Genomic DNA, 10,561 nt, shown 5'->3' with positions numbered 1-10,561 from the left:
TGAGCGGAAGTGTGCAAGTAGGAATGCTGACCTGGTGATGGCTTTTCTTTGTAAAGTAAGCTTGGGCACAGAGGTCTCTAAACCAACACAGAACACATTGGAGAATAGAACAGCATTTCTGTGGGAAGGGCCCTACAATGATCACCTGAAATCCCAGAATGGTTTGAGTTGGAAGGGACCTTGAAGATAATCTAGTTGTAACCCCCCTGCCATGGGCAGGGACACCTTCCACTAGCCCAGGTTGCTCCAAGCCTTGTCCAACCTGGCCTTGTACACTTCCAGGGTTGAACCATCCAGTCCAAGTGCCTGAGCACTTTGGGCTGCTCAAAATTGAAAGCATATTATTGAGGGCATCTCTTAAACACTGTCAGGCTTGGGGTATTGACCACCTCTTGGATAAGCCTGTTGCAGTGTTCTTTGTGGAGCAGCTGTTAAGAGTGTGGAGGTTCCATTCTTCCTCAACCCTCCCAGCAGGACAGGCTGTCCTGCTTGCTTGGCTAAAGGAGGGAGCAAGAAGCAGCAGCCTGATCTTGGAAAGCAGACAGTCTGGTCAAAGGTTTTTGGGTTAAATTAGAGCAGTGGCTATGGAACTGAAAAGAAAAAAAAAATATTTCCTTGGCTTGTGGGGAAAGACCTAAACTGGGAGTACGTGGATCGTGTTTCCTGGCCCTCTTTATTTGGCTGATAATTCTGTTTTTCTCTTTTCAGATTCACCCAAAGAAGGGGAAATTCCTGGTAGCTAAAGCCCAGGAGATGGGGCTGCCAGTGTGAGTAGGAGATCCCAGCCTGGGGCACAGGGCAACAGCAGGCACTTGGGTGTTGTCCAGCTAAATCTTTGTATGGCCTTGTTTTCAGGGGAACTCCAGCCATCCTTCCCATAATTACAGCTCTCAAAAATGGGGAGAGCATCACATTTGAAGGCAAAGAGGTAAGATGTGTCTGTACTTCTGCTGTGGCTTTGCCACTCTCCCTCCTTCACTGGGCTCCCAGTGACAAGCTTTTGTGCAGAATGGTTTTCCTACCAGTAGGTACTGGGATTGTTCCATCTCTGGATTGCTGGTGAATGTGCGTGTCTGGGGCAGTTGAGGTTATGATTAAGGAAGTACACTCCAAAATACCTGTGTGGGTATGGCTGGATGTTTGCTGTTTGGCAGAGCTTCTTCCCCTCACCTTCCCAAAGCTGATGCAGATCTAGGAGCAAGATAGTGGAGTTAATCCCTGCATTTTTTAAATCTGGGGATTGAATGCCTGTGTAGCCATAACTCCCTCCTTACTGTGTTTGCACTTCTTATATCAAAAGAAGTTCAGTGGTTCCTGGGTGCAGGGTCTGAATTTCTCAAACACTGGAGTGAGAGGCAGAGCCAGCTCTGGCCATGGCCCAGGTGATCTTCAAGTGAAGATCCTGATCTGGGAGAGAGGATTAACATATCTTTGTGTCACAAGAATTTCACAGAGCCTTTTTTTTACTTGAACATGCCTTTTCTACCTCCTGAATCTGCCATGGGAATCTAAAAGCTGCTAAAATTCCTTTCCTTAAATTTGATTGTGGTTTGCCCTGGGATCTGGGTGGGGATTTGTTGTTCCACAGTGTGCCATGAGAGCAGAAGGGGAACAAGAACTGCCCTGGCTGGGTTTGCTGAGCATTGAGAGGGGCTGCTGGGGGGCTGCCTGGTGGAACAACTGCTGACAGAGCAGTGCAGGAGGGGCTGTGTGCAGACACTGTTTGTGGTGTGACCATTGTGTATCTCCTGCAGCTGTTCCCTGAGGAGCTGTGCACCCCCACGGATCCTGGCCCTGTGTTCCTGGTGCTGGAGTGTCCCCACGAGGGCTTTGTGGATGCTGTGTGTGAGAACGAGACCTTCCGCAGGTAGGGGGGTCACCTGCAGGCTTTGGGGAAGGAGCCCTGTGCTGAGCTCTGCCAAAGAGGAGCTTGTGTCCTGGTCTGGATGTGCTGGTTCTCATGGCTGATGGCTGAGCTCTTTGGCATCGTTAAGGAGCTCAACATGCAAGAAAGGACTGGTAGTGCATTTTGAGGCTTTTAGGAAAGGCAGGATCTGTGGGAATCTGTTACTGTCATAGACCTGTCTTCCCTCAGGGGCCCCCAGAGCAGGAATGTGCACTGGGATCTGGCTGGGGAGCAGTGGCAGTTGCTGCTTCCCTGGGTGCTGGAAGCCTGGACTGCACATAACAAGTCTGTAGGGCTTGTGCTTGGGCATGTTGGGCTCATGGAGGCCCTGCAGATGTTGTTGCTGATGGAGGAGAGGAATTGGCCTGTGGGGGATGGTGGAGGTGTCAGCAGATGATGGGTCTGAGCCTTGTGCTTTGGTGCTGTGGAGCCTGGAGCTCCTGGACTGTGCTCTGAAGGTCTGTGCTCTGTCCGCGAGGGGCATCTCTGGGAGCACCAGGGTGAGAGGGGAGGGTATGCCAAGGGATGGACTGAAGCACAGGTATTTTTCCTGTGTTTGAATGTGCCCAGGTACCAAGAGGAACTTCCTGAGAACCAGGTGGCCTTGGTTATTCACATGACTCCTGAGTCAGTGCTCCGAGACAGCCGCTACCAGCAGTGGATGCAGAGGTACGTGGTCCTCTGGTTACCGGGTTTGTGACTCTGTTGGCAGCAGCCTGTTCTTGTTTTTCCTGAAGTACAAAGAGCTGTTGGCTGGCAGCAGGTCTCTGCTGGCTCAAGTGGGATCTTTAGCTCAGGTGTGCACGTGTGTGCAATGTGGGGCTGAAGCTGTTGTACATGTTCTTGTCCTCTGACAGATTTGGCCCCGGGACTCAGCATCTGGTGCTCAATGAAAACTCCTCGGCCGTGCACAACCCGCGCAGCTACAAGATCCAAACTCAGCTGAACCTCATCCACCCTGAGATCTTCCCTCTGCTCACCACCTACCAGAGCAAGGTAGGCCAGGCCCTGCCCATGTGCCCTGTGCCCTGAGCACAGCCTGTGTTCCATGTGCCCTTCCATGTGCCCTCCTCCCCGCAGGAAGCAGAGGCCAAGTGCTGGGTGCCCATCGTGCGAGGGGAGTGCCTCCTCAAGTACCACTTCAGGCCACAGCAGGAGTGGCAGAGGTCAGTGGGAATCTCTGACTTCCCAGGTTTTTGGGTTTTGTCTTGAAGCAGCTTTTCAGTGAGGGAAGACACTGTGTCAGCATCCTTTGCAGATCCTTTCTGCCAGGCTGCCAACTGTGTCTGGAGGGCTGTGTCCCTGTCCCTGAAAGTCTTGGACAAGGTGTAGGGCATGGATGAGTGAACCACTGAAAACAACACCTGACCAGTGGTTTGGAGCGTTGTTTCTGTCCCTCACTCCTGTAGCCTCATGGTCCTCTGTCCTTTGCTGTGACTCATGCTGTGCACCCAACCGTGGCTGTGGCAGAGCAGACAGGGGCAAGGAGAGAGTTTTTGGGGAGCCCAGTGAAAGACAATGTCTGAAGATCCAGAAAGCCTGATATCAGAGCTGAAAGCTCCAGGTGGTTAAACAGTTGTCAGCTTTGCTTGTGCTGGCCTTGTGGGCAAGTGGGTGAAGCTGCTCAGTGAGAACCTTAAGGGCCAGGGACCACATGGTGCAAGAGGATTCCAGGCTCAGATTTCTGGCTCTGTTGGGCAGAACAGGAGGGCCCAGGTGCCAAGAAGAGTTTAAGTTTCTCTGCTCAAGGTGTCTGAAGGCCTGTAGTACTGCACGTGCTCTGATGCAGGCCCAGGGCACAAGTCTCTTATGCTTTTCAGTGGAGCCTGGAGCCCTTTTGTGTGGCTGCTCCTCTTCCAGGACCCTCCGTGCTGCCTTGCAGTGCCCTCTAGTGCCTGGCAGCCCTGGATCAGGCAATGGTTCTATTCCAGGAGCTTCTCCAGTGTGGTGGAACGATCATTACTGTGGTTGGCTCAGCCCAACTAGGCCTTTTTGGGACACACCACACTTGTGGACATGTCTTCTCCTCGGAACTTGGAAAGAGGGTTTGCCCCCTTGTTGTAAGGCTGTTGTGGCACAGGAAGGGCTACTTCAGTGCCTGCTCTGCCCCATTCTGATGTGTGGCCTGTTCTTGCAGAGATGCTGTGACTGTCTGTGATCACAACACCTTTGTTAGTGAAGCCTTGGACCTCCCTGACTTCCAGACCCGTGTGAAGGAGTGCAAAGAGAGCCTGTCTGCTGTACCAGGTGTGGATCAGGAACCTGGCTTGGATCAGTGCAATGGGAAGTAGGAGCTCTTGGTGCCCCACTGCTTTAGAGCCCAGACAAAGCTGTGAAGTGGTGGTGCTTGTTTTGCCTTCCCTTGTAAACCTGCTGCTGAGGGAGGGAAAACTGACTGTGCTGGGCATGTTGGCTCTGGAGTTACTGGGCTGGTGACCTGAATGGTGTCTGACTGGGCAGTATGTGGATAACACTTACTTACAGATCCTCGTTGTCTGTTTTCTCTAGCAAATGTGGATGCTTATCCTGAAATTGTGTTCCTGGGAACAGGATCTGCAATTCCAATGAAGATCCGAAATGTCAGTTCCACACTGGTGAATACCAGGTAAATCCCAGTGCCCTGCCTTCTGCCTGAGGAGGCTCAATGTCTGGGGGGTGCTGCCCGAGGGCTGATCTAAACAGTGTTGATGACACAGGGTGAGTGCCCCATCCTGGAGTCTGCACTTTCAGGCACCAGTCTCTCTGTAGGTGGGGAAGAGTCAAGAGCCACCTGTAAAGCCAAGCATTTAATGTCTCCATTTCACCATCTGCCCCAAGGGCGTGCTCGGCATCTGCACAAGACCAGAGTGAGGTGTGCAGACAGAACAGTCTCTAAAGCCTTGGCTTGTGGGGCTGGAGCAGCACTGCAGGGTGTGGAGCACTGGGATCTCTGTTTTCCAACCCAAAAGATCCCCCTTCCCAGCATGGCCCTGCTCAGAGCTCATACAGTGGCTGCCAGATGTCCCTGTCACTTGTCTCCCCAGCGCTATCCGATCCCTGCTCCTGGACTGTGGAGAAGGAACCTTTGGGCAGCTGTGCCGTCACTATGGAGAGCAGGTTGACCAAGTGCTGTGTAACCTCGTGGCTGTGTTTGTGTCCCACATGCACACGGACCATCACTCGGTGGGTTCAGTGTGGGAGGGGGCTCTGTGCACGTGTGCTCTGCTCTTTGGGATCAGCTGGAGCTCCAGCTGATGAGTGTGGGCTGCCCTGCTCTGCATTCCTCTCTGCATTCCTTCCCCAGGCACTGCTCCATCTGCCTGTGTTTCTAATTCCCTCTCCCTCCCTGTTTGGAGTCCCTGGAATCATCCAGAGTTGGATGATTTTTTAGCAGTGTCCAACCCACCCCCCTCTACTGTTTGCAGTAAAGAGTCACAGAAGGACCAGCTGATCTGTTCTAGACTGGGCCTGAGCAGGACATGGTGTGTGCAGCTCTGTTCTCTGGCCATCACACTGGCCACTGAGGAGCTGGATAGGGACTTACTGCTTACTGCTCTCCACCCTTCTGGGAAGGGTTGAGGGCCTTGAGGGCTTCTGGCCACCAGCTTGGGGCTTAAGCAGTGTCAGTGTCACAGCAGCTCAGCAAGTTGCAGTTATTGAAAAGCAGAAATCAAGGATTTCTGACTCCAGGTTTGTTCTGACTCCAGGCTTGCTGAGCTGTGGTAGCACTGTTGCCATTCCCTCCCCAGGCATTTCTGACTGCAGCCTGTGTCCTGTTTGTTCCTTTTGCAGGGGCTGGTGCACATCCTGATGGAGCGAAGGAGAGCTTTTGTGAGTAGCCCTGGTGTTCCACTGCTCCTGAACTTGGCTTGGGGTGAGGGGAGAGGAACTTCTGAGTAGTGGAGAAGCACCAGCACTTCCCTAGATATTTCTTCTCTCTGATTTGGTGTACACCTAGTACTGATATTTTCCCCCACCTTTACTTTTCCAGGCAGCCCTTGGTCAGGCTTTCAGCCCTCTGTTTCTGGTAGCACCTGAGCAGATCATGCCTTGGTTACACGAGTACCACAACCACTGTGAAGAGATTCTCGGAGACATCAGGTGAGTGTTCTGTGTGGTGTGTGGAGAAAAGTCCTTGCTGGGTCCTTATTTAAGGCAAAACCCATCATCCATTCCCCAGCCCCTTCACTGGAGATGACTCTGAGTCCTTCCACTGCCTGTAGAATGAGAATGTGCAGTTTGCAGAGGGCAGGATATGGTTTGTTACTCAGCTGTGCTGCTTAATAGAGGCTTACAGGCAGGCTTCCCTTCTCTGTGGGAAAAGACAGCTGGGCAAGTGGGAGAGAGAGTATTTGACAGTGGGGAAGAGGTGGTTGGGGTAGTTACTGGGGCACCAGTGAAAGCAGGGGTAATGACAGACAGGTGCACCAAAGCACACCTTACCCTTGTTTGTAAGCTGCTGAACAGAGGAGGAGAAACGGGGAAAAATCAGGCATGTAAAAATTAGATCAGGTTTTACTTTGTGCCTCTCCTTAGTTCTCTCTTCTTCCCTCCCTCACAGAATGATTCCTTCTCAGTCTCTTGTGAAAGGCTGTGAGAACATCAGACCTAAAGCCAAGGAGTTTGTGAGCTCTCTGTTAGAGAGCTACGACCTGGCTGAGGTAAGTTCCTGAGCTGGGGGCTCCATGGCTGCAAGGGGCAGGAGAGGACCTGGGCTCTAACACTTGTGTCTGTGTTCAGTTTCAGACCTGTGAAGTCCAGCACTGTAAAAATGCTTTTGCGTGTTCATTGATCCACAAATCTGGCTGGAAAGTAGTCTACTCTGGGGACACAATGCCCTGCATGGCCTTAGTGCGAATGGGTAGGTGACAGAACCTTCTGCTTGAAGAATCTCTTGGAAAAGTATCTGACATGGGCATCCCCAAACCCTTGGTGCTGTGCCTGCCATGCAATGCAAGGAGAGCTCATGTAGGCAGTTGAACTAGTCAGTCTTCAACTGAAAATTGCATATATGATGGTTTACACAGGTAAAGATGCCACCCTGCTGATCCATGAAGCCACGCTGGAAGATGGCCTGGAAAAAGAAGCTATAGAGAAGACCCACAGGTGGGGTGTGTTCTGCTGTCTGTCCCTGTTAAGAAGGGAAATGTGCTGAGCTGGGTGTTTTCTTGGAGCTGGGGGTGAAGGGCCCAAGTTCTGTAGAAGGTTCTGGTGTAGAGCTTTTCCACACTAAAAACGGTGTGTTGCTAATTGCAGCAGCTCTGTAACCATTGCAGCTCCTTTCAACATCCCCCAAAATAAATGGGGAAAGCTGTCAAGTAGATAGTAGTAACTCTACAGATAGAGTTACCCCCTGCTTGATTACATCTTGGACCTAAGCTTAGGGGATAGAAGGATCATCCTGCCCTTGTAACTAAATGTGCAATTCCAGTGAGTTCTGCAGCCAGGGATTCCTCACGCTGCCCCCAGCAAACAGGGGGAAACCTGAGAGCAGCTGCATGGAATTACCTGCAAGTCACAGTGCAAGAGAGCTGGGCATGCTGGCACCTCTTGGACAAGTGTTTGAAAAAGTCCCTGTCCCTAGGGACTTGTGGAACTCTTAAATACAGACCTCCTGTTTTCCTGCCCTTTGGAAGTCAGAAACTTGCCTCAGGGCAGGCTGCCCCAGGGAAAGGAGCAGGGTGTGCCTGTGGGCGCCCTTGGGCCCAGCAGGGGTGAGGTCACTCGGTGTGATGTGACCTGTGTGCAGAGCAGCCTGCCCTGCCTGTGTGTGACCAGGGAGTGCTCCTGCTTCCTTTGCAGCACGACCTCCCAGGCAATCCAGACTGGGATGAAGATGAATGCAGAGTTCATCATGCTCAACCACTTCAGCCAGAGGTACGCCAAGATCCCGCTCTTCAGCGAGGACTTCAGCGACAAGGTTGGAATTGCCTTCGACCACATGAGGGTGAGTTGGGAGCTTGGGGCCAGGCCATGGGAGAGGTTGCAGTGTTACTTTAGGATGGCTGTTCATGATTTAAATTCTCCAGTTGTATCGATATTCCATCTCCTGAAGAGCAGTCTCCTGTGAAACAGCTCCTTTAACTGCTGACAGCAGACATCACCAGTATGGGGAAAGGGTGGCACAGGGTGAGGCAGGTGCTGATGGCTCTTGAATCCAACTCTTAACACGTTGGCTGGGTAATTCCCTCATGCACCTTAAGTCTGTGCTTGCTACTCCCAGCCAAAAACCTAATTTTGCTTCCATCCCGATTCCCTTCTCTATTTGTGTGCTGCTTCAATGGCTTTCTGCAGCAGACATCTGGGAGGCAAAAGTTGCTACCATTGCGCTGCAGGCAGTTGTGGCAGTGAGGGCAGCTCCCTGTCAATCAGAACTTGTACTGGTTCACAATATTTCTGTGAAGAAAATGTGAATAACTTGTCGAGCCAGGGCTGCTGGGTGCGGGTGTGCACACAGGGAGGGGCAGTGCCCTGCCATCTGCACAGGCCACAGGCAAGGGGCAGGAAGGGAAACAAAAAGCAGTTCTCATGCAGGTGCTCTTGTGCTTGTGTGTTAGGTACGTTTCGGTGACTTTCCAACCATCCCGAAGCTGATCCCGCCGCTGAAAGCTCTGTTTGCAGATGACATCGTGGAAATGGAGGAACGCAAGGAGAAGCGGGAGATGCGGCTCCTGAAGGAGACGGCCCTGGTCCTGGACAGACTGACTGGGGGGGAGAACACGGGGGCAGCGTGCCAGAAACGGAAACAGGCCAAGAACCACCAGGAAGTACCAGACAAGAAGCTTAAAACAGTAAATTGAGAGAGACACGGCTGGGAATGCTCTGCTCTGAGAGAGATTCCTTGCTCTCCGCAGGCCTTGGGAGCATTTGGTGCCGCCGGCACAGCAGGAAAGGGGCTGGCCTTGGTTCTGGGCTTGCTTGGTCATCATGGACCTCCCTGGACTGCAGCTCCAGTGTCTGCCAGCAGTGCCAGTCCTTGTGGAGACAGGATCTGCCACACAGCTCCTGTTCCAGGGGCTCACCAGGCCATGTGGCATTCTTCTTTTAGCCTAAAGTTCTTCTCTCTGAGCTGTTTTGATTTTGAGGTTTATGCTATAAGCTATTGATAATGTAACAGCAGCAGGTGTGACCTTTGCAAGAGATCAGGTGTGAGAGGCCCTGAGGGGCCATGGATTTGCCAGAAGACAATGGGCAGGTCTCAGTGATAGGGGATGTAACCAAGTATCAGAACCCAGGTGACAGGAGGAAAATTAACAGTAAAATGGAATCCAGTTACTTTTTAGTTAAATTAGGAGTGACGATACATCTGTGTTCCCATTTTATTTTGGTTTTCTCCACTGATTTTTTTTTTTTCAAAAGATCAGTTTTCCAAACCCTTTATTTAGAATCTGAATAAAGCCCTCACTGTCCTCCAGGAAGCTGTGTTGTATCTGGATCACTAACGAGGAAACAAACACCTGGGTTGCTCCAGAGAGTGACCTTGACTGTCTGATTTTGCATTACAGCATTGGGATAAAGACCACGATCTTGCCTGTCAGGTCTGGATCATGCTGGAGCGTCATGCCTGTGTTTTGTGCCAGAACAATCCTCTCTGCCTCTTTTACCCCCTCTAGACAGGAGCTTTGCTTGTCAGCCCAAGCTGGTCCCAATGAGTGGTGGCTTTTGAATGACTGGATCAGACTGGGAGTTTCCTCGAGCAGATTCCAGTTCTGGGTGCAGGGAACAGGAAAGCTGGCAAAGCAGGCAGAGAGGGGGGAGGTCTGTGGTTAAGAGGAGTTTTCTGAGGTTTTCTGTGGATCACCTCTCCTTCTTCCCTTCCCACTGCTGCAACTGCCTGTATTTGGAAGCAGGAGGGGACCTCTGTGCTGCTTGAATTAAGGAGTTCATTTTTGGAGGCAACTTGAAGTCACACAGCTCCCAGGCCCTGCTCAGCAAGTGATGCCAGCACATAGTAAAGACTTAAGACTTCATTTTAAGGTGATGTGAAATTAGGAAACAAACTGGAAGCAAACCCTTTTTTTTTTTTTGATGAGCTGAGCTTTAATATTCTGCTTGTCTGAAGAAGAGATGGTAACTGATGCTGGGTCCTGCAGAAAAACTCTGCTGGGCTTTTAGGAATAGCCCTCAGGGATTAGGGAAAGACTGAGCAAGGACCTGTTACTGGGCAGGTTTTTGTAGGAGTGGGTTGGGGTGCCCAGGAGAGGGTCTGGTTACTGTTGGGCTGAGACAAGCAGCCCTGGGCCTGCACAGGATCCCTGTGCTGCTTTTCATGGAAAGAAAGGTCTTTTATTTGGAAAATAATGAAATCCTTGTCACATTGGGTATTAATAAAATGCAAATCCAGCAGTGGCAAGAGCCCACAGCACGCGGGATCCAGCTCCAAGTGGTCGATGTTTGTCCAGTGGGGTCGGGGAGCAGCACGGTGGGTGAGGGACGGGACCTGTCTGTGCCCGGTGTGGAAAAACTCCCCGGGCTGTGCTCTGAGCTGCCCGCGGAGCGAGCCCGGCTGGGGAACTGCTCTGGGGCTGCAGCGGGGATACAGTGAGGGAAACCGGCCGGAGGAGGAGGAGGAGGAGGAGGAGGAGGCTGGGACCGCCCTCGCTTCCCGGCGGGACACGGGAGCGCTCCCGGGAGTTGCCCGGGCAACGGCGGCTCCTCCCGCAAACATTCGGCGGT

At 52.0% G+C, this 10,561-nt stretch overlaps 1 protein-coding gene across 1 annotated transcript; it reads left to right on the top strand.

Moving 5' to 3' along the window:
• The first annotated feature begins 6 nt into the window (after positions 1 to 6).
• On the top strand, positions 7 to 9,303 carry ELAC2 (elaC ribonuclease Z 2). Its single transcript, XM_027669565.1, has 17 exons — positions 7 to 55; positions 709 to 767; positions 856 to 928; positions 1,755 to 1,867; positions 2,477 to 2,575; positions 2,764 to 2,902; positions 2,987 to 3,072; positions 4,044 to 4,153; positions 4,415 to 4,511; positions 4,930 to 5,068; positions 5,678 to 5,716; positions 5,877 to 5,986; positions 6,447 to 6,546; positions 6,626 to 6,746; positions 6,913 to 6,991; positions 7,688 to 7,832; positions 8,443 to 9,303. The coding sequence occupies exons 1-17, from the start codon at positions 38 to 40 to the stop codon at positions 8,683 to 8,685; spliced, it is 1,770 nt and encodes a 589-aa protein (XP_027525366.1). The 5' UTR covers positions 7 to 37; the 3' UTR covers positions 8,686 to 9,303.
• The last annotated feature ends 1,258 nt before the right edge of the window (positions 9,304 to 10,561 follow it).

The sequence above is a fragment of the Corapipo altera genome, unplaced genomic scaffold, assembly GCF_003945725.1.
Source record: "Corapipo altera isolate COAL_440 unplaced genomic scaffold, ASM394572v1 322, whole genome shotgun sequence".
Taxonomy (NCBI): Eukaryota; Metazoa; Chordata; class Aves; order Passeriformes; family Pipridae; genus Corapipo; species Corapipo altera.
The sequence above is the reverse complement of the archived record's forward strand: the minus strand, read 5'-3'. Positions and strand labels throughout refer to the sequence as shown.

Excerpts from the sequence above, each read along its gene's own strand:
- ELAC2 (XM_027669565.1), top strand. Across the intron at positions 929-1,754 it reads TCACATTTGAAGGCAAAGAG|CTGTTCCCTGAGGAGCTGTG; the intron begins GTAAGATGTGTC and ends TATCTCCTGCAG. Across the intron at positions 6,547-6,625 it reads AGAGCTACGACCTGGCTGAG|TTTCAGACCTGTGAAGTCCA; the intron begins GTAAGTTCCTGA and ends GTCTGTGTTCAG.